The sequence below is a fragment of the Talpa occidentalis genome, unplaced genomic scaffold (assembly GCF_014898055.3).
Source record: "Talpa occidentalis isolate TD23 unplaced genomic scaffold, MPIMG_talOcc4v2.1 talOcc4.15, whole genome shotgun sequence".
NCBI classification, from domain to species: domain Eukaryota; kingdom Metazoa; phylum Chordata; class Mammalia; order Eulipotyphla; family Talpidae; genus Talpa; species Talpa occidentalis.
In genome coordinates, this window is record NW_023601543.1 from 46,661,502 (window position 1) to 46,683,561 (window position 22,060).

The window sequence follows — 22,060 nt, forward strand, 5'->3', positions numbered from 1 at the left end:
GGAGTCAAGGGGCAAAGACTTGTGCACTTAAAAGAATGTCAAATTGTGTCATTACCTGGTCTTCCGCTGTCCTTCTGGTTCCTTCCCAGTAAAATTTGATTACTTTCTCTCATTGCTGGCTTCTCCTCTCACCCCTGAGATCCTAGTTTTTCCCCAAATTCTTCTTTCTCTGGAAGGAATCTTGGATCCCTTTGGGGGTTTAGTAATGGGGGAAAATCCAGCTTCTATTATAGAATTGTCAGTTCCTGGGTCTCAGGGAGGCCATACTGAACTTTGTGCTCATCAAATAGCTTGCGCAAGGAACTGGTGTAGAGCGCATGGTACTTGTCCACTGTCTTCTTGTCTGGTTTCTCAATCTTGGGGATTGGCAGGGGCTTCCCAACTATGGGGAAGGAGAAGAGCCAAGCATTAGAACCCCATTCCCAGCAAGGAACTCAAACTACTATATCTGAGAGGGAACCATGCACACTTCCCTTGTTCTTTTCCTCTGCTCCAGCCCCATATGGGTCCCACATTCTCCAAACACTAAACTCACACATGCAAGTGAGAATTAGAGCAAGCTCAGGAGAGTGTTGGAGGGATGCATGTGAACAGTGACACTCTTGTGGCAGCTGTTGGACTCTGTCCCACCCAGGAATGACTACAACTCTTACTTAGTTGTCCTCCCCTCCCTGCTATCAGCCATACCCACTGGAATTTGCACAGCCCATGCCAGCTGTGTAGTGGGTCCCCTGGGACATGATGACCTGAAGTGGGGGGGATAAGGACTAGGGTGATCCAGAGATACTAGAAAACTCACCAACAGTGGTAATGGGCCGGTTGAAAGGCAGGAAGCCCCAGGATTCCCGAGTGAGGCCCCGTCCGTGGAAGGTACAGAAATTTAGTCCCAGAATTTTTTTCATTGTAGCCTGGAAGTATTTTTGGAAGAATCTTTTCCATGTGCCCTCAGGGAAGGTCTCTTGATTGTGAACATCATTCTCTCCAAAGGAATAGGAAGGGACAAGATATGCTCTGCAAAGAAAGGGGAAAATTGTAAGTTAGAAGCTTAAAATGGAAGCTCCCTCAGTGAAACCTTCTTCATAGAGGGAAACCTGTCTGATTGCCACATACAGGACAAGAACACAAGCACTCAAACATCTCCAGCCTCATGTCTCATTCCTGCCAGGTGCCACCTCCCCAACTGACCCTTTTGGGGGAAGCTGTAGTGCCTTGTACTGTAATGGAAAGAGACTAATCTCAGGTGATCTGCTTTTACATACTCAGCATCCAGAGTGATCTTCCTAAACTGCGTATGACTCACGTCACTCCTGAATACCAGAAACATAATGTTGTAATGCAGTATTGTTTCAGTTAAAGAAAACCAGAACTTAAAGGACTGATCACAAAAATCTACAAAGAGCTGATGAGACTCAACAAAAACAAAGAAAATAATCCAGTCAGGGCCTCCCCGGTGGCGCAGCGGTTGAGCGCTGGGTTGCGAAGCTGCCCGCGGCCTCTGCGGCGCCGGTTCGATCCCCGGCTGCTCCCCGGCCACTGGAGGAGGGTCCTGCATGGCGCGCAGACCTCTCCTGCCGCCCGCTGCTCCCCTCAGCAGTGTACTTCGGTCCTTCTGTCTGCTCTGCTCCCCGCTCTGGCTCTGGTGAGTTCTCTCACCCTCCCGCGCTTCTGACTGTACCCAGTGCATGTATAAACAAAACAAACAAGCAAACCAGCAAACAAATAGATAAAGCATGCCTCTATCAAAAAAAAAAAAAAAAAAAAAAAAAAGAAAATAATCCAGTCAAAAAATGGGCAGAAGAGCTAAAAAGAAACTTCCCCAAAGAGGAAATGCAAATGGCCAACAGGCATATGAAAAAATGTTCAACATCACTTGTAATCAGGGAAATGCAAATCAAAACTACCATGAGATTCCATCTTACACCAGTGAGAATGGCACATATTAAAAAAACTAGCAACAACAAATGTTGGTGAGGGTGTGGAGAAAAGGAACTCTCCTGCACTGCTGGTGGGAGTGCAAACTGGTCCAACCACTATGGAGAGCTGTGTGGGGAGATTTCTGGACCTACTAAACATAGAGCTTCCATATGATCCAGCAATTCCACTCCTAGGTATTTACCCAAAGGACACAGAAACATCAATTCCAAAGAACACCTGCACCCCTATGTTTATAGCAGCACTATTTGCAATAGCTAAGCTTTGGAAACAACCCAAATGCCCCAAAATAGATGACTGGATCAAGAAGATGTGGTACATATACACCATGGAATATTACTCAGCATTCAAAAAAGATAAACACATACAATTTGCAACAACATGGATGGCGCTGGAAGGGATCATGCTCAACGAAATAAGCCAGAAAGAAAAAGAAAAATACCGGATGGTCTCACTCATAGCAGGAATCTAGAAAACTTAAATAAGGGACCAGGAAAATGAATAACTATAAGAAAGTGAAAATCAAAATCAACGGAAAACTATGAACCAGAGACACTTTTTGGGGGGTGGGCGGTGGGAGGGGAGGGATTGGGGTCAGAATGGGGGGGTTGCAATTGTATGGGGAATATAAAATTAAAATTTATTATTTAATAATAATAAAAAAAGAATTCTGCAAAAAGCAGTGAAAGCAGAATAGATGAAATGGAAAAACAAGTACTCTCGAAGATGCAGAAATTAAAGAAACATAACAGAAAAGGAAAGAGAAGTACGAAGGTAAAAGAATGAAGCAAGACTTTGGGAACTATCTGACTCCATGAGGATTGGAAACATAAGAGTTATAGGAATCCCAGAAGGAGAGGAGAGAGACCTAAGAACAGAGAAATTATTTGTGGAAATAATTGAAGAGAACTTCCCAAACATGAAGGAGCTGAATATAGACATACAAGAAGCAAGAACACCAAACTTCCATGATGAAAGGAAAAATACAGCAAGACACATAATAGTAAAGCTCCCAAGAATCCAAGAAAAGGAAAAAAATACTGAAGCTGACAAGAGAGAAGAAACAGATAGCATACAACGGAAAACCAATCCCGCTGACATCAGACTTCTCTGAAGAAACACTGCGGGCAAGGAGAAAGTGGAAGGACATAGTCAACAAACTCCAAGACACAAATGCCAACCAAGAATACTCTATCCTGCAAAACTTTCCTTCCTCTATGAAGAAAGTATAAGGGCCTTCCCAGAAAAAAAGAGATCTCCAGAATTTCATTATGACTAAACCCCCACTCCAAAAAATACTACAAGAAGTCCTAAATCCAGAAATCAACAGAGGGATGAATAACAACAAAACAAGACTCAAAAAAAATTAAAAAAATAAATAAAACCAGAAAAAAGACAAACAAAATGGCAAATACAGACACTAACATATCAATATTAACTCTAAATGTAAACAGACTAAACTCTTCAATAAAAAGACACAGGGTCACAGGCTGGATTAAGAAATAAAACCCAACCTTCTGCTGTCTCCAGGAAACACATTTAACTACAAAAGATAAAAATAGACTGAAAGTAAAAGGATGGAAAACGATCCTACAAGCAAATAGACCAAAAAAAGAAGGTAGGAACAGCTATACTTATATCAGATAAAACAGATTTCAAACTCAAAAAGGTAAAAAGAGACCCAGACGGTCACTGCATTATGATCAAGGTGACAATAGTTCAAGAAGAAATAACACTCATTAACATATACTTAGCAAACGAAGGAGCAACAAAATATATCAGACAACTATTATCATTTCTGAAGACCAATTGCAAGCAGTGAAATTGAAATGTTAATCAAAACCATCTCCCCCAAAAAAGCCCAGAACCAGATGGATTCACAAATGAATTCTACAAAACATTCAGAAACGAACCACTGCCCATTCTTCATACACTCTTTCAAAAAATTTAGAAGGAAAGGATAATACCAAACACATTCTATGAAGCCAACATTAACACTAATACCAAAACTGAACAAGGACAACACCAAAAAAAGAAAACTACAGGCCAATCTATCTAATAAACACATACGCAAAAATCCTCAATAAAATTTTAGCTAATAGAATCCAACAATGTATCCATAAGATAATTCACCACGACCAAGTAGGATTTATTACAGGGACACAAGGATGGTTCAACATCTGAAAATCAATCAGCGTAATCCAACACATCAACAAAAAGAAATATAAAAAACATATGATGATCTCAATGGATGCTGAGAAAGCTTTCAACAAAGTGCAACACCCATTATGATAAAGGCCCTTGGAATTCTCGTGATGCAAGGAACATACCTCAACATCACAAAGTCCGTTTTTGAAAGACCATAGCCAATATCATTCTCAATGGTGAAAAGTTGAAAGCATTTCCATTAAGATCTGGAACAAGACAAGGATGTCCACTCTCACCACTGCTTTTCAATATAATATTGGCAGTCCTAGCTAGAGCAATAAGACAAGAAAAACACATACAAGGGATCAAAAAAGGGAAGGAAGAGTTAAACTATCACTATTCACAGGTGATATGATAATATATAGAGAACCCAAAAAACTTCAGAGAAAAACTAATCAAACTAATCAACCTGTTTAGCAAGGTAGCAGGATGCAAACTCAACACACGAAAATCAGTAGCCTTCCTATACACAATCAATCAATCTGAAGAAGAAGAAATCAAGAAACCATCCCTTTTATTATTGAAACAAATCAAATCAAATACTTGGGAATAAACCTAACAAAGAGGTAAAGGACCTATACAAAGAAAACTATAAAACACTGTTAAAAGAAATAGAAGACACAACGAAATGGAAAGACATCTCTGGCTCATAGATTGGAAGAATTAACATTATCAAAATGGCCATCCTACCAAAAGCAATTTGCAGATTTAATGCTATTCCAATAAAAAATTCAATGATATTCTTCAAAGAAATAGAACAAATATTGATGAAATTCATATGAAGCCACCAAAAACCCCGAATAGCCAAAGCTCTCCTGAGAGGAAAAAAACAGGGAATGGAGGTATCACACTCCCAGACTTCAGACTACACTACAAAGCCATAATAATCAAAACTGCATGATATTGGAACAAGAACAGACACACGGACCAATGGAACTGAATAGAAAACCCAGAAATAAACCCACAGATCTATGGTCAACTAATCTTTGACAAAGGAGCAAGAATATGCATTGGAGCAAAGAAAGTTTGTTCAGTAAATGGTGCTGGGAAAACTGGGTCACTACATACAAAAGAATGAAGCTTGACTACTACCTCACACCATACACAAAAACCAACTCAAAATGGATTAAAGAACTAGACATAAGACCTGAAACCATAAAATATATAGAAGGACATATAGGTGAAACACTACATGACATACACCTTAGCATCATCTTTAAAGAATCATCACCCAAAGCAGTGATAGTGAAGGCAAAGATAAACAGCTGGGACTACATCAAATTAAAGAGCTTCTGCACAGCAAAAGAGACAGTAACCAAAACAAAGAGATACCCCACGGATTGGGAGAAAATTTTTGCACACAACAGTAATGATAAAGGACTGATCACAAAAATCTACAAAGAGCTGATGAGACTCAATAAAAACAAAGAAATAATTCAGTCAAAAAAATGGGCAGGGGGGTGTCCTTGGTGGCTCAGGTGGTTGAGCCTTGCATTGTGAAGCTGTTGTAGTCTCTGCAGCAAGGATTCGAACCTGGCCGGCTGGCGAGAATCCCACATGGCCCGGCAGATCTCTCCTGTCTTGCCCACTGCTCCCCTCAGCAGTGTATTTCATCAGTCTGCCTCTTCTGTTTCCCACTCTGTCTCTGGTGAATCCTCTCACCCTTTGGTGCATCTGGCCTGTACCCCAGTTCTTGTATAAATAAATATATCTTTAAAAAAATGGGCATAAGAGCTAAAAAGAAACTTTCCCAGAGAGGAAAAGCAAATGGCCAAATAGGCATATGAAAGAATGTTCAACATCACTTGTAATCAGGGAAATGCAAATCAAAACTACAATGAGATACCATCTCACACCAGTGAGAATGGCACATATTAAAAGAACTAGCTACAACAAATGTTGGCCGAGGATGTGGAGAAAAAGGAACTCTCCTGCACTGCTGGTGGGAGTGCAAACTGGTCCAACCACTATGGAAAGCTTTGTGGAGATTACTCAACCTGCTAAAGATGGAGCTTCCATATGATCCAGGAATTCCATTCCTAGGTATTTACCCAAAGGACACACAAACATTAATTTGAAAGGGCACCTGCACCCCTATGTTTATATCAGCACTCTTTGCAATAGCTAAGCTTTGGAAACAACCTCAATGCCCAAAAATAGATGACTGAATCAAGAAGATGTGGTACATTACACAATGGAATATTACTCAGCAATCAAAAAAATAAACTCATGCCATTTGCAGCAACATGGATGGAGCTGGAAGGGATCATGCTCAGCGAAATAAGCCAGAAAGAAAAAGAAAAATACCAGATGGTCTCACTCATAGCAGGAATTTAGAAAACCTAAATAAGGTACCAGGAAAAAGAATAATTATAATGAAATAAAAATCAAAATCAACAAGCAACTCTAAACAGAGACACACTACAGGGGGAGGTGGGCAGGAGGGAGTAGGATCATAACAAGGGGGGGTGGGAATTGTATGGGGACTATAACCAAGATGAAAATGCATACATTTTGCAAAAATGAAAAATGATATAAAAATATATAAAATAAATAAAAAATAGCTATTTTAACTGGCATGAGTTAAAATCTCATTAATGTTTTCATTTGTATTTCCCTAATAATAAGTGATGTAGAACATCTTTTTATGTGTTTGTTGGTCATCTGTATGTCTTCTTTGCTGATACCCTCTTCCTATTTTTTAATCAGGTTATATGTTTTGTTGTTGAGTTGTAAGAGTTATTTATATACTTTGGATATAAACCCTTTGTTTGATATATGATTTGCAGATATCTTCTCCCATTCAGTAGGTCTTTTTGTTATCTTAATTATGGTTTATTTTACTGTGCAGAAAGAAACTTTTTAGTTCTTGATGTAGTCCCACTTGTTTATATTCTCTAGTATCTGTTGATGTTGGAGATGAATCCATAAAGACATCTTTAAGGGTGATATCAAAGGGCTTATTATTTATGTTTTTCTTGATATATTTATAGTTTCAGTTCTTATATTCAAATATTTATTTCATTTTGAATTAATTTTGTGTATGTGTAAACTAGCAGTCTAGTTTACACTAGACTGAAAAGAATATTTGTTTCTTTTGCAGGTGATTTTCCACCTTTCCCAACACCATTTATTGAAGTGATTTTCTATTCTCTATTGTATCATCTTGGGTATTTTACCATAAATCAGTTGTCCATATCTGTATGGTTTTATTTGTGGAATCTCAATTCTGTTCCATTGAGCTGTGTACCTGTTGTTCCAATACCATACATTTTGGATGTCTGTTGCTTTGAAGTATAGTTTAAAGTTGGGGAGCATGATGCTTACATTTTTGTTATTTTATTCTCAGGGTTATTTCAGTTATATGAAGTGTTTTTGTGGTTCCATACAAATTTTTGGATTTTTTTTCTATTTCTTTGAAGAATGCCTTTGGGATCTTAAAAGGGATTGCACTGAATGTATATATTGTTTTAGGTAGAATGGCCATTTTGCCAATATTTGATTTTTATGTTTCATGAGCACTAAATGTCCTTCCATTATTTTTGGTATCTTCTTCAATTTCTTTCAAAAGTGTCATAGTTTTCAATGTACAGATCTTTATTTCCTTGGTCCTATTTATTTGTAGTTATTTTTGTCTTTTATATGATCATAAATGGCATTGTTTTCTTTATTTCACTCTTTGTTAACCAATTGGCTTCATATGTAAATGCAGCAGATTTTTGTTTATTTATTTTGTAACCTGCACCCTTACTGTAGACATTTATTATTTCTAACAGTTTCTTTATTGGAGTCTTTAGGGTTTTCTATATATCATGTCATTTGTGTACAGTGGCAGTTTTACTTATTTCTTCCTTATTTGGTTACCTTTTATTTGTTTTTCTTTTCTAATTGCTCTATCCAGGACTTTCAATACTATGTTAAATAATAGTGATGAGAGAGGGTATTCTTGTTTTGTTCCTGATCTTAGAGGAAAAGCCTTCAGAGTCCCCATTGAGTATGATGTTAGCTGAGTTAATTATGAAAAAGCTTTTTAGTTCTTGATGTAGTCCCACTTGTTTATATTCTCTTTTGTTTCTCTTGATGTTGGAGATGAATCCATAAAGACATCCTTAAGGGTGATATCGAAGGGCTCATCATTTATGTTTTTGTTGATATATTTATAGTTTCAGTTCTTATATTTAAATATTTAATTCATTTTGAATTAATTTTGAATATATGTAAACTAGCAGTCTAGTTTGTCTCTTTTGGCTTAATTGTCTTTAGGTGTGGATCTGACACTTAATATGAACATTCTGCCTACAGTTGAGAATAGACTCTTGAATGTGGGGGGTGTAGGAATTGAAGCAGTGAAAGCAGTTAGGAGACTAGTGCAATAATCCAGGAGAGAGATGTTGGTAGTTTAAATCAAGAAATGGTAGTCAAGATGGTAAGTGGCTGGCTTCTGCACATATCTTGTAATTGTATGTACATGTCTATCTTCCCCTATTGGACTCTGAGTTTCTTAAAGGCAATGTGCAGATCTTATTTTCTTATTTATTTTTTATATTCTCAATGTTTACTAGTATGCCAAACACACAATGGGTGTTCAGTAGCCACTGAATGAATTCTTTCTAGTTTCTCAAAGCAAATTATATAATCTTTGGGGTGGGGGACAAAAATCATGCTTATTTAACTTTGCAGTCACCACAGCATTAGGTCTAGTGTCTTCCTTGCCCTTGGTAGGTTTTCTGGGTCTCTCGTTTAATGGGTTGATACAGAATGAAGCTCCATTTCCCCAAGCCCCTAAGCTACCAAGCTAAAGGGCAGAAGTGAAAAGATTTCTTTTGTTCTTTTTCCAAATTAAAGTAAGAAAAGTTCCTACTGAAATGTGTCTGGAGGCCCAAATACCCTAAAGGCCCAATGTGAGGGAGTAGAGAGAAGCAGAGTGAAGAGGGAGCCCCCTATAACATGTTTCCAAAGGAGGTCACCATTCTGGAGAAGTGCCACAGAAGTGTCAAGGCAACCTTGATAATAAGGAATCAAAACTTAGGGACCCACCCTGTCTTCAGTGCCAGCTTCACAAAACCTTTACGCCGTGTAAGGATGATGGTAGAGGCTCCTGGTCGGCACAAGAGGGCTTCAGCAGCTCCACCCACCACAACAATCACGGCATTGCCTGAGTTGTTCTGGGTCAGCAAATACTTCAAGGCCACCTCACTCACTGGGCATATACCTGTGAAACCAAGAGTCAAATAGCATAACAAACTTGGCTCCTGAACAAGGGCTGAGGGGTTCCTCCAGGCTCTTCCTGCTGGAGATAGTTCTTCTGTTTCCTGACTGGTTGTTGCTTCCAGCCTTCTGTCTTTGGCCTTCATATCCTGGGTTAGCCCTAGCCTGTGGTTGGCCCTTAGGGTAAACTGCTTGCCTTACAGGTCTGTATTACTACAGTTGGGACTACACTGAGTGCCCCTGCCTACTTCCTCTTATCTTAGTATTTAAGCACATACCTTTCCTTTTCAGCGCATCCCATGAACCACAGTCATCTTCCAGTCGCCCCAGACTGACAGCTCTGGTGACTCTCCAGAGTTCCTTCCCCCAGGGTTGGGGGAACCAACCTACTATCTCCCTAACCTGCCAGATGTGAGCCACTGCTTGGGGTTTCTGTAGAGCAGGCAGATCCAGGATCCTGTCCAAACCAAACTGAATTGTATATGAACCCTGGAATGAGGATGACACCCTGTTGCTTGACAATAGAGTCTTTCCTCACTGCTGCTTCCCGCCTTTGCCCTGTGCTTACCTTCTATTCTCCCTGGGATGGCAGAAATTTCCTCCAGCCCTCAGCCATTGAGAGAGACTGCTGTTCCAGATTCATGACAACCTCAGAGAGCTTCCTCTCGGACACTAGTGATTTACCTGGTCCCTCCAGATAAATGCTATCTTACCATTTAATGTTTGGCTTCATTTTTCTGGTATCCAGGAGGATAAATATTCAACCCAGGGAGAAGGACTTCCTTACAGTACCATGGCTTGAAGTCTGGCATGGGAAAATTGTCTTGGGTTCTGCTGGATACCTGCTCTTTACCCCTTGAGGTCTTTTGAAAATTTGAAGGGGTTCCAAGGAGGGACATTAAGGTCATGGGGCAGGAGGGGTACCAGCTAGTATGAGAGAAATTAACCTGTCTTTTCGATGTCCTGAGATGAGAGCTTCTCTATAAACGACAGGCTTAAAGAAGCTGGCTGATATCCTGGAAAGAATCCGGAAACATTCTTTTGAGTTGCCTCATTCATGCCTGATTTCCTTACATTTGGGTTTGATATTTGGCGTTTGCCTTCTTTTTTCTACTTTGGCTTTGACTCTCAACTCTGGCCTTCTGGTTCCTCTTCCGAAAGGATTCCTGCAACTTTTGTGAATACTTAGAACTTACTCTGCTGTCTTAACAAACCCTGTGTCATGAATCTTGCACAAATCTCATGTTTGGCCAAGCGCTCTTATTTACTGGTCCAGTGATTTCTAAACTCATTTTCTGCTAAGTCCTCTTCTAACATCAAGTGACAGTTGGACTGATTGTCAGGTGGGACCCGAAGGTAGGTCAGAGAATTGAATTATATTGTATACTCACCCATTGACATCACATATTCTCGCACAAATGGGATCCAGAAGATCCCTTCCAAGGTCCCTAAAGAGGGAGTGATGTCTGGGAAAATCCGAGCAAAGCCAGAGGCCTCAGTGGCAAAGTTGATGAAGACACCGTAGGAGACAATACCGTGGGGGTGGTTGACAATGACATAGTTGTGTTTGGGAGAGAGGTCATGAGTCTTCACCAGCTGTTGAAGGGAGATGGAGTCAGAGCAGTGGGTGGATAATAGGGAAGAAAGGGCGTATGGACTCAAATCCAAGCCAACAGGTAGCCTGTGTTTCCCTTAGGGACCCGCAAATCCCTGTTCATTGAGATGTCATTAATTGTCATAAGATTGCCAACGGCTCTGATGCTCAGAGAGGCTGAACTGGGTTGGCCACTCCTAGAAAACACTGCCTTCCACCCACCTGCCCACCTTCCCACTCGTCTTGGGGACCTACTCTGCTTTATGCCTCTGGGCCTTGACCTGAGTGGGGAAGGGGAGCCCGGGCAACTGGGCCCAAGGGCATCTAGGCGAAGGGTGCTTACCTTCACTGGGAAGTAAGTTTGGAAATACTTCCAGAGGGTCCAGTTTCGTACCCATGGCAAACGCCTACCACCTGTGGGTACAGAGGGCAAGGGAAGAGGAGGTGGGACGTGGTCAATCCCTTTACTGCTCCTAGTGGTGGGAGGTTATTCCTACAAACCTCTGGTCACAAAAGAAGCCTCCTTACACTTTGATATTTCTAGAGCACACACCTGTGGGTGTTGTCCTAGACTCCAAAGCCCCTGCTCCTCTGGAGCCAGCTAGAAAGGTGATCAGAAAACAGTCTAAGACTGGAGGCACCTGCCTCTTAAGTTCTCTTAAGTTCTCAACCTCTTAAGTTCTCTCGGGCAGCCTGGCAGAGGCTTCTGCTCCTTGTTGAACTTTGCTCTCGCTTTTCATTTCCCTTCTCTCTGTCCCCTTAGCTTCTCTCTCCTCGCTCCCTCTCTCCTCCTCCCCAGTCCCTTATGTTCTTTCCACCCCCTGCTTTCTTCTCCCCCCCCACTCTCTCTCCATCTGCATCTCCCACTCTTTCCTTCCACCTCCCCCTCTTTGTGGTTCTATCTTTGGCTTAGACAGGGACTGCCACTCTGGCTCTTACCTAATCTGTGGGTGTCCCAATCATAGGTGAGCCAAGCAAAGGTGATCACAGGCACCATCCAGAACTTAGTGCATGCCAGAACCCAGGGAAACAAGGCAATAGGAATAGTTCCTGAGGGGGACACGAAGTGTTCATGTTATTCGGTGCCCTTCAAGTTTTAGTACACCTCTCATACCCTCAATTTCTGCTCCATACTGAAGGTCAAGACTGGTTCGAGACCTTTCTATCCCTTTTTCCCATCCCCTGCCTAGCTATGTTGTGATCTGTGTCCCCTTGTTGCCTGAGAAATTCACAGAGGAAACAGCAGAGCTGTGACATTCTCAGAGCAGGCCCTCAGCTGAAGTCCAGGGACAGCTCTACGTGGCAAGGAGAAAGAATAGCACCTTGGGTGGGAGGCTGGCATCTTCATACTGGGACCTCAGGAAGTCCTTTCTAAAAGATTGACTCATTTTGTTTTGTGAAAGTGCTAAGTCAGCACATACCAACAGAGGGGAGGCTGCCTGCAGAGTGTACAAGCCATTAGGTGTTGAGAGAACACATTAGAAACTGCATTCCTGTGTTCCATTTTGTCCTATTCAAAATGTCCCTAAGGTTCAGAAGGGGTAAAAATTGATCTCTGCTAGCAACTGGTTACAGTAGGTTCTGAAATACAAATGTGATACACCTTACGAGTGGTTTTTTTTTTTTTTCTTTAAAAATGTACTTTCATGAGAAAGCAGGGCTAAGTATACATAATGTGAATTAAAAAAGACCCATCTAGGAGAATGCCTTCTTTAACTTCTCTATATCACATCACAGAAGATAAAAGTTTAAGAAAAGGGGGTGAAACTCAAAAGTTGCTTACTTGCTGGTTTATCTCTTGCGTTTTGGACATAGGTGAAAATAACAGGAAAAAAAATGGAGTGGACATTTCTTCAAAAGTTCATGGTATGGAATAGAAGAAAGCTTAGTGATAAGCTGAATTTTGCTTATAAGAGCCAGCTGAGATGGTTGTTGTAAGCATGCTAACTAAGTAAGAGCTATTGGTGGAATCTTGCCACAATTAAAAATCTTGCTACCTCTGACCCTCATAAAAGATGAGAGTAAATTTGTGGATAAGCTTCAGAAGAAAACTCAGATGAAATTGAATAAGAATCATTACTAATTAGAGGTAGTCTAGGTATATCAGTTCTTTCATATCTTCAATAAATTTAGTTTTCTTCACCAGTATGGAAAACAGTGCCTGGGACTATAGTAGGTGTTTAACAAATATCTGTAGACTTATTGAAAGGTAAATATCTCTTTTCAATAATAGGTAAAACTTAAGTGATTAGTGTTTGGCCAGCATATGTTCTTTACATGCAATAGTATTTACAAAGAATAGGTGGATGTCTTGTGTGCCTTAAGTCCTTAAAAGTAGTCTAAGTGCCAATACTTTGAGAAACACCACCCCCTTGTGGACTCTATTTGAACTGCAGGCTTGGCAGCCCAGGGGACCCTAAATGTTTAGGAAAAGCCTGTTAGAACCAGTCTCTTTGACTATCATTGGTGTCACTCACAGTGATGGAAGTGAGATTTGAAGAGATGGCAGAAAAAGAGGCTAAAGATGCAACAGCTAAAGCTCATAGGAGGAGGAGGAGTTTTATGACCTAAAGCAAGGATATCTGAGGAAGGAATGATGAAGAACAATCACTTGTGTGTATATGTGTGTGACTCTCCTTTAGGTAATATGGCCTTAACACCAGAAGGTGGTGCTAACATCTTGTCCATATTCAAGTGAGGAGTCCTGGAATGAATTATGAAGAGGAAGTTCACATATGGTATTCTCCTAATTTAGTTTGTACTAGAGATGGCCAAACCATTGCCAAACAGGTGTGGTGAGGATTCTCACCATGATTTTCATTTTCCTAATATCTAACAATGTTAACAGTTTCATGAGTTTATCTCCTGTGTATTTTCTTTGGTGTGGTGTTTGTTCAGATATTTGGCCTATTTTTCAGTTGGGTTATTTCTTACTGTTGAGTTTCAATGGTTCTTTATACTTTCTGGATACAAATGTTTTGTCAGATATGTGATATACAAACATTTTATCTTTTTATTCTCTTAACTGAGCATTTCTTAGAACAAAAGCTTGATTTTGATGAAATTCTGTCTTTCAATTTTTTTTCTTTCGTAGATTGTGCTTTTGATGGAAAATCCAAGAACTCTTTAACTTCAGGTCATGAAGATTTTCTCCTATCTTTTTCAATGAAAATATTACAGTTTTGTGTTTTACATTTAGATCTATGATCCATTTTGTATTCATTTTTAATAAGACATGAAGTATTGGTCAAGGGTAATTTACTACCTATGGCTATCCAATTGTTCCAACACCATTTGTTGAATAGGCTGTCCTTTCATTAAATGGTTTTGGCATCTTGGTCAAAAATCATTCTGTCATCTCTATGTGAGTCTATTTCTGAACTTTTTGTTCTGTTCCAGTAATCAATGTGTATATTCCTTTGTCAGTACCTCATTATCTTGATTGCTGTCATTTTACACTAAGATTTAAAATCAGGTAGTGAGATTCCTCCAACTTTATTCTTTTTCCAAATAGTTTTAGTTATTTTTCTTAAAGATTTATTTATTGATGCATACAAGAGCTGGGGTACAGGCCAGAGGTGTGGGGGAATGAGAGGATTCACCAGAGACAGAGTGGGGAACAGAACAGGCAAATTGACTGAAGTACACTGCTGAGGGGAGCAGCAGGAGAGGTCTGCTACGCCATGTGGGTAGCTCCCTGTCTGGCCAGGGAGCAAATTCATGCTGCAGAGGCTTTGGATAGCTTCATAGGTTGCGTCTTAACCCCTTGCGCCACTAGGGAGGCTCAGTTTTTAGTTATTGTTGTTACTTTGCTCTTCTATATAAATTTTAGAATCCTCTTGCCTGTCTACAAAACTCCAGATAGGAATTCTGTAGCTTAAATTTTTAAAAAAGATTTATTTATTTGTGGATACAAAAACTGGGGTACAGGTCTGAGGTGTGGGGGGGGGGGTGAGAGAATTCACCAGAGACAGAGTGGGGAGCAGAACAGGCAGACTGACTGAAATACACTGCTGAGGGGAGCAGTGGGCGAGTCAGGAGAGGTCTGCTGCACCATGTGGGTAGCTCCCTGGCCTGGGATCGAACATGTGCTGCTGTGGCTGTGGATAGCTTCATAGGTTGCATCTTAACCCCTTGGGCCACCAGGCAGTCCCTGTAACTTAATTCTTTAATTTTGAAACTGCTTTAGACTGAAGGAATATTTGCAAGGATATTTTAACAAAATCCCTTATAACCGTTCCCTAAATTTGTAACCATTATTAACATTCTACATTTGATTTACCTTTGAATATAAGTGTGTATAGATTTGAAAGAACAGTGCAGAGATCACAATCCCTTTTCACTAAATATTTAAGTGTATATTTTCTAAAACAAAGACATTCTCTTTCTCTTCTAGCGGCCACAGTCTTATTACCAAATTTGGGAAATTTAATGTTTACGTAAAACTGTTATGTAATACATTCTGCTGGGATTTTTATTTAAATTGCATTTACATGTATAGATTAGGGAGGAATTGCCATCTTCCAATCAAGAGTCTTCCAATCTATGTACACAGTATGTCTCTAAGTATTTAGATGTTTAATTTTATTCATTAGCATTCTATAATTTTCAGTTTCCAAATGCTGTAAAGATTTTGTTAAACCTATTGATAACTAGTTCATTTTTAAAGGCATTTAAGTCGTATTGCTTTCTAAATTTCTATTTTCAACTGTTCTCTGCTAATATATAGGAATGTAGTTGATTTTTAGGTGTGATCTTGTGTCCTGTAACTTTGCTAGCCTCATTTGTTACTTCTTGGAGTCTTTAGAATACATTCCTTGGGATTCTCATAAGGAAAGTCATGTCATTAGTGAATAAAGATAGTTTTCTTACTTTTCAATATGTATGCCTTTCTTTCTCTTTTTTTTCTTCTTGTCTTACTGTACTTTCTGGGACTTTTAGTGTGAACTTGAATACAAATGGTGAGAGTAGATTTCTTTATTCTGCTCTCAATCTTAGGGAGAAAACTTTCAGCTTTTTGATGCTCTTTATTAAGCTGAGGAAGTTTCTGAAGGGTTTTATCATGATTGAAGATGAAGTTTGTCCTTTGACCTTCCTATATCAATCGATATGATTGTGTGTTTTTTTCTTCCTTACTTAGTTAATAAGGTAGTTTGTGTTGATTAATTTCAATATTCATACTGGTATCCCTGGGGTAAAGCCCATTTGGTCATGGTATATTATTCTTATAATGTATCCCTTGCCTGGATTTGCTAGTATTTTCTTGAGGATTATTGCATTTATATTCATGAAAGATATTGGTTGGTAGTTTTCTTTTTTGTACTGTCTTTTATTTTGGTATCAGGGTCTGGCTTCGTATATGACTTGGCAAGTGTTCCTTCCTCTTCTAATTTCTGGAATAGATTATGTAGAATCTGTGATATGTCTTCTTTAAAATGTTTGGTAGAATTGCATTTGAAACCATCTGGGCTTGCAGATTCCTGTTTTGGAAGATTCTTAACCTTCCAAATTTAAGATTTAATTCAACTATTTAAACTAATAGTTTTAAGCTATGTGATTTTGGGTGAGTTTTTGTTATTTGTGGTTTTCAAGGATGTCTCCAAATATCTTACTACACTGCCTATTTTTCTTTTCAGTTTTGTGAGTTTTGTTTAATATATTTTGAAACTCTGTTGTTTGGTGCATACATATCAGGTAGTTATATCTTCTTGGTGAACTGACCTGGTTCTGACTTAAAGAAAATTTTAAACCTGTACAGTCTTGAATTAATACTGATAGCTAGCTTAAGTTAAAGATGGTACCAATATGAATCTAAGTGAGTCCTTTCTTTAATCCAGTCATCTCTGATTCATCCCACTCACTCACGTTTTCCCATCTAATAGTGGCCAATATTCATTGTACATTCATTGTGTAAAACTAAGTTTTGTTTTTTTTTAAAGATTCATTTTTTTTTATTTATACAAGAGTTGGGGTACAGGCCAGAGTTGCAGGAGGGTGCGAGGATTCACCAGAGACAGAGCAGGGAGCAGAACAGGCAGACGGAATGAAAGAACTGCTGAGGGGAGCAGCGGGAGAGACAGGAGAGGATTCCTCCCTGGCTGGCCCGGAATCGAACCGGCGCTTCGGAGGCTGCGGTCAGCTTCACAGTGCTATGCTCAATCCGCTGCGCCACCGGGGAGGCCCTAAAATTAAGTTTTTATATGCATGTTTCATTTATTTCCCATAAAGACCCTATTAGGACATTAATCATTCTCATTTTGTGGGTGAGGAACCAAGGTTCAGAGAAGTTAAATAACCACACAGCTAGTTGGTGGGTGAGTCCAGGTTGAGAATTCAAAATGTCTTACTCTAGAGACTATACCCTTAACCACTAAGCTCTAATTATTCCTCTCTTTGGTCAGTTACCAATTCCTGTCAGTTCTATCTTCTAGACATCTTTCAAATGGGCCTCTCCGGTGGCGCAGTGGTTGAGCGCTGGGTTGCAAAGCTGCCCGCAGCCTCTGCAGTGTCGGTTCGGTCCCCAGCCACTGGGCGAGGGTCCCACATGGTGCGCAGACCTCTCCTGCCACCCTCTGCTCCCCTCAGCAGTGTACTTCGTCATTCTGCCTGTTCGGCTCTCCGCTCTGACTCTGGTGAATTCTCTCACCCTCCCACGCTTCTGACTGTACCCAGTGCTTGTATAAATAAATAAATCTTTAAAAAAGAAAAACATCTTTCAAATGATCCTGCTCCCCATCTGCATGCTACCATCCAGTCGAAGCCACCACTCTCTCTGAGATGACTGCCAGTGTCTCAGAGCAGTATGCTAAAGGCAAATCTGACTTTGTCCCTCTACAACAGATAAGCAAGAATGTGGCTGGTTTGTCAAAGAAGCACTTCTGTGGCCCTGTCATTTTTTATTGGATCTAAGCTAACTATAAATATAAAAATCTGTGAAAGTAAATGATAATTTGACAATTAAATAACGAACATAGCTTCCCAAAGTCCAATCTTGCAACCCTAGTATCGAAGGCCCTCTGTGATGGAGCTCCCTCACTTTCTTGCATTCCACCATATGGTTTTTCCTTCAGTTCCCTCAAATCATCCTGCTTTCAAGCCTCAGAACATCTGTGCAAGTCCTCTTTACCTGGAACACAGTTTCCTTAACGCCTTGCCTGGTTACTTCCTAATCATCTCTCAGGCTTCAGGACAAATGTCACAGTTCAGTATTTTGGAATCCTCTTGGACTTTTCTCCATTTCAAAAAAACATGAGAGAGAGAGAGAGAGAGAGAGAGGAGAGAGAGAGAGAAAACCTCTCCACTGATGGTCCTCTCATTGTCTCTATTGCTACTGTATAATCCAGAACTTGGTATCTTCTGGCCTGGATGCCAGACTTTGTGCTATTTGGCGGCTGGCTGGGCTCTTCCTGCCAGTCCATGTTTTATGCTCCCACCCCATAATTTTAATTTTTATTTATTTATTTATTTTTAAAAATTTATTTATTTATTTATACAAGCACTGGGTACAGTCAGAAGCGCGGGAGGGTGAGAGAATTCACTGAGCCAGAGCGGGGAGCAGAGCAGGCAGAAGGACCAAGGTACACTGCTGAGGGGAGCAGCGGGCGGCAGGAGAGGTCTGCGCGCCATGTGGGACCCTCGCCTGGTGGCCAGGGAGCAGCCGGGATCGAACCATCACTGCAGAGGCTGCAGGCAGCTTTGCAACCCAGCGCTCAGCTGCTGCACCACCGGGGAGGCCCCCCATAATTTTTAAAAGCACAATCATAATGTTTGCCTCCTCTGAAACCCCAGTACATTCCACTGCTGACAAAAAAATGTCTGATACATTATCCTAGTGTTCAAGGCCCTCTATGGTCTAGCCCCACACACCTTTCCAAACGTATCTCTCTCAGGGCATACATTTGTACCCCTTATGCTCTGACCCAGTATTTCTCAAAGCGTGGTCCTCATACCACTATGGGGACACCAGGTGATCTGAGGTGGTATATGGATAAAAAGCTCCTTTAATGTGTAGTAAATAACGGTGAATTTATGGTAGTGATATAAAGTTTTGTTATAATACATTCATTTAATTACAGAAATGAGTTGATTTGGGGAAAATGTTAAAGTGGTACACACCTATGGGAAGAACCAAAAGGTGGACGCAAATAGCTAAAACAGGCACCCAACCAACTCTGTCTACTCCCCATTCCCTCAACCCACCACACAATTTCACATCTCTGTGCCTTTGGCGATGCTGTTCCCTTACTCTAATTGCCCTCTCTCCAACTTTCCGCCTGTTCAGATTCTCTCAGCCTTCATGAATTAGGCTGAGAGGTATGTATCAGGTGCAATAAATAATTACAAAGTAATAGAAATTACTTATCATGTATTATCATGTATCAGACATGATACCTCCTTGGTATCTTTGTTAATCCTTTGATCAGAATTAAGGGTTCCCTCCTCTACAAACCCACAGCACATTACTTATCTGACCACGTTTCATTTTGCTTGCTCCTGTAGTACTCCACATGTCTGCCCACCTCCCTAGTAAGCCAGTAAACTTCTTGAAAAACCTTTAGCAGGGTGCTGAGCACAGGGAGATGGCTCATGATAAATATTTGTCATATTAAATTGTAGCACAAGGAGAAGTTTGATTTCAAAATTCTCCAAGTGGTAGCTGAAAGCTAACAGGAGGGAAAACTCCAACATCCTTATTCCAAACAGGTAAAGCCCCTTTGACATTCCAGGCTGTGTGTGTGTGTCTGTTTGCAAGGCTACAGGTAATCAGTTATTTCCAATGTAAGGCAAATCCCAGAATTCTACTGAGTTGGCTGAAAGCCTTAAGAAATCCAAGAATATGGCTGGTTTATAAAAGAGGCATTTCTATTACTTTGTAATTATTTATTGTACCTAAATTAGCTATACATATAGGAATATCTGGGAATAAAGGTAATTTAAATGGCAAATATTCACTGAGCACTCCTCACGTGACATCTTTATGGTAGAAGTCATGGAAGCATGGTTGGGGATTGGAAGGAAGAGGGTGAGGAGAGTAAATATAAAAAATAATGTAAGTGTGGTCACTGATGCCAGACAAGACACATTTGCTATAAACAAGTACCCTGTTCAGCATGTTAAAAAAAGGTTTATTTTTATTTATTTCGGCATACAAGAACTGGGGTGTATGCCAGAGGTGCGGGGCATGAGAGGCCAGAGGTGCGGGGCATTCATCAGAGACAGAGTGGGGAACAGAAAAGGTGCATCTACTGAAATACACTGCTGAGGGGAGCAGAAGAAGTCTGCTGCTCCTTGGTGGTGAGACAGGAGAGGTGTGCAATGCCATGTGGGTTAGCTCCTTGGATGGGGCTCCAACTCATGTGGTAGTGGCTAGTGATAGCTTGATAGAGCGGAGACTTAACCCCTGCACCACCAGGGAGGCCTCCTGTTCAGCACTTTATGTATCTCAATACTTTCACTACCCTGAGAAGTAGATAATTTTATTATCCTCATTTTACATAGGAAGAAACTGAGTCTCAGAAAGGTCAGGAAATATCGTTACTTTAAGCTTTGGGGGGAAAGTAGCTAGTATTTGTTTTGTCTTTATTATGTGCCAAGAACTGTTTTAAGCACTTTGTGTTAACTAACATTAATGCAAATGGAATTTAAAGTTCTTCCCTCCCAGGAACTCATAGCGAGCATAGTGGGGAAAACTGGTACTTAAATGTCCCAGAGGAGGAAACTATATAGTCAGGGTTCAAATGTTCTACAGGAACCCAAGGAAAGGATCATTTCTTACTGGGGAACCTAGAAAGGTTTCTTATAGAAGGTAAGATGTATTACTCAGCATTCAAAAAAGATAAACACATGCAATTTGCAGCAACATGGATGGCGCTGGAAGGGATCATGCTCAGCGAAATAAGCCAGAAAGAAAAAGAAAAATACCGGATGGTCTCACTCATAGCAGGAATCTAGAAAACTTAAATAAGGGACCAGGAAAAAGAATAACTATAAGAAAGTAAAAATCAAAATAAACAAACAATTATGAACCAGAGACACTCTATGGGGGGTGGGGGCGGGAAGGGGAGGGATTGGGGTCAAAATAAGGGGGTCACAATTGTATGGGGAATATAAAAATAAAAAAATTATATAAAAAAATAAAAAATAAATAAAAATAAAAAGTTGTAAGAATGATAAAAAAGAAAGTAAGATGTGAGTTGAATTTCAGAGGAGGTTTTTTGATAGAGTGATTGGTGGAGTAAGAACCTTCCACGCACAAGGAAGAGCTTGAACAAAAGCCTGGAGCCGGAAGAGTCAAAGACCTGTGAGTAACATCATAATCTGCAAAAGTCCAGAGAGCATGAAAAATCATGGGCTAGGAGATGAAGCTGGGAAGGACCCTGGGGAGATTAGGCCTGATGCTGAATGGGAGTGAAGCCAGTAAAGGTAATTAAGTAGAGGAGCAGCAAGAAAGTATGCATATATTGGGAAGATAATTTGGGATAACTGTGGGAACGGGGTAAGCTTTAAGCAGGGAGATCAGCTAAGAGTTGTAAATTTGAAAGACACTATGGAGTTAGAATTTTCTGGGATTGGCAGCTGACTGAATGCAAGGGTATGAAGGAGAGGGAGTAGTGAAAGATTCCTTAAAGGGACCCATGGGAATGTATCAAATTCTCCATTTGCCTATTTTTTCCTGAAGGTGCAATGAAATCAGAGTCTAAAGTGACAGTCTTGGAAGTGGTTGTCACGCTGCTATTGATCAAGGGGCAAAATTGGAATTGTTTTATGGGGTTGAGTGGGATGGTTAGGGTTCAAACAATGTCAATTTATATAAGAGAAGGAAAAAACCTGAATATCTATTGAGGATTTTACTACCTCTTTGATCTTTGGAATGGTCTTAAGAGGAAAGTGCTTTGCTCTGTTACTACAATGGTGGAGGGTAAATGACCTCCTTGCTTAAGGTCACATAGAAAACAATAGTGATTCACTTGCGCAAGAACACATCATAGAAGTGGCAGAACGGGTCTGTCTGACATTGCCAAGATTATGTTCTTTTTTGTTTTGTAGTATTCAGAAGTTAGAGAATGAAGGGAGGCTCTCTCACACACAAAGGAAGTCCAGAAGAGGGACAAAAGAACA

General features: G+C 40.3%; 1 protein-coding gene across 1 annotated transcript in view; it reads right to left on the reverse strand.

The window, feature by feature from the left end:
• Positions 1 to 227: 227 nt before the first annotated feature.
• DGAT2L6 (diacylglycerol O-acyltransferase 2 like 6) overlaps positions 228 to 22,060 on the reverse strand; it is a 33,238-nt gene continuing 11,405 nt past the window's right edge. Inside the window, exons 2-7 of the mRNA XM_037513042.1 lie at positions 11,882 to 11,992; positions 11,286 to 11,356; positions 10,740 to 10,944; positions 9,178 to 9,352; positions 800 to 1,011; positions 228 to 382 (exon numbers count right to left, since the gene is read on the reverse strand). Coding sequence (XP_037368939.1) covers positions 228 to 382; positions 800 to 1,011; positions 9,178 to 9,352; positions 10,740 to 10,944; positions 11,286 to 11,356; positions 11,882 to 11,992 — 929 coding nt within the window. The remainder of the gene's footprint in view (positions 383 to 799; positions 1,012 to 9,177; positions 9,353 to 10,739; positions 10,945 to 11,285; positions 11,357 to 11,881; positions 11,993 to 22,060) is intronic.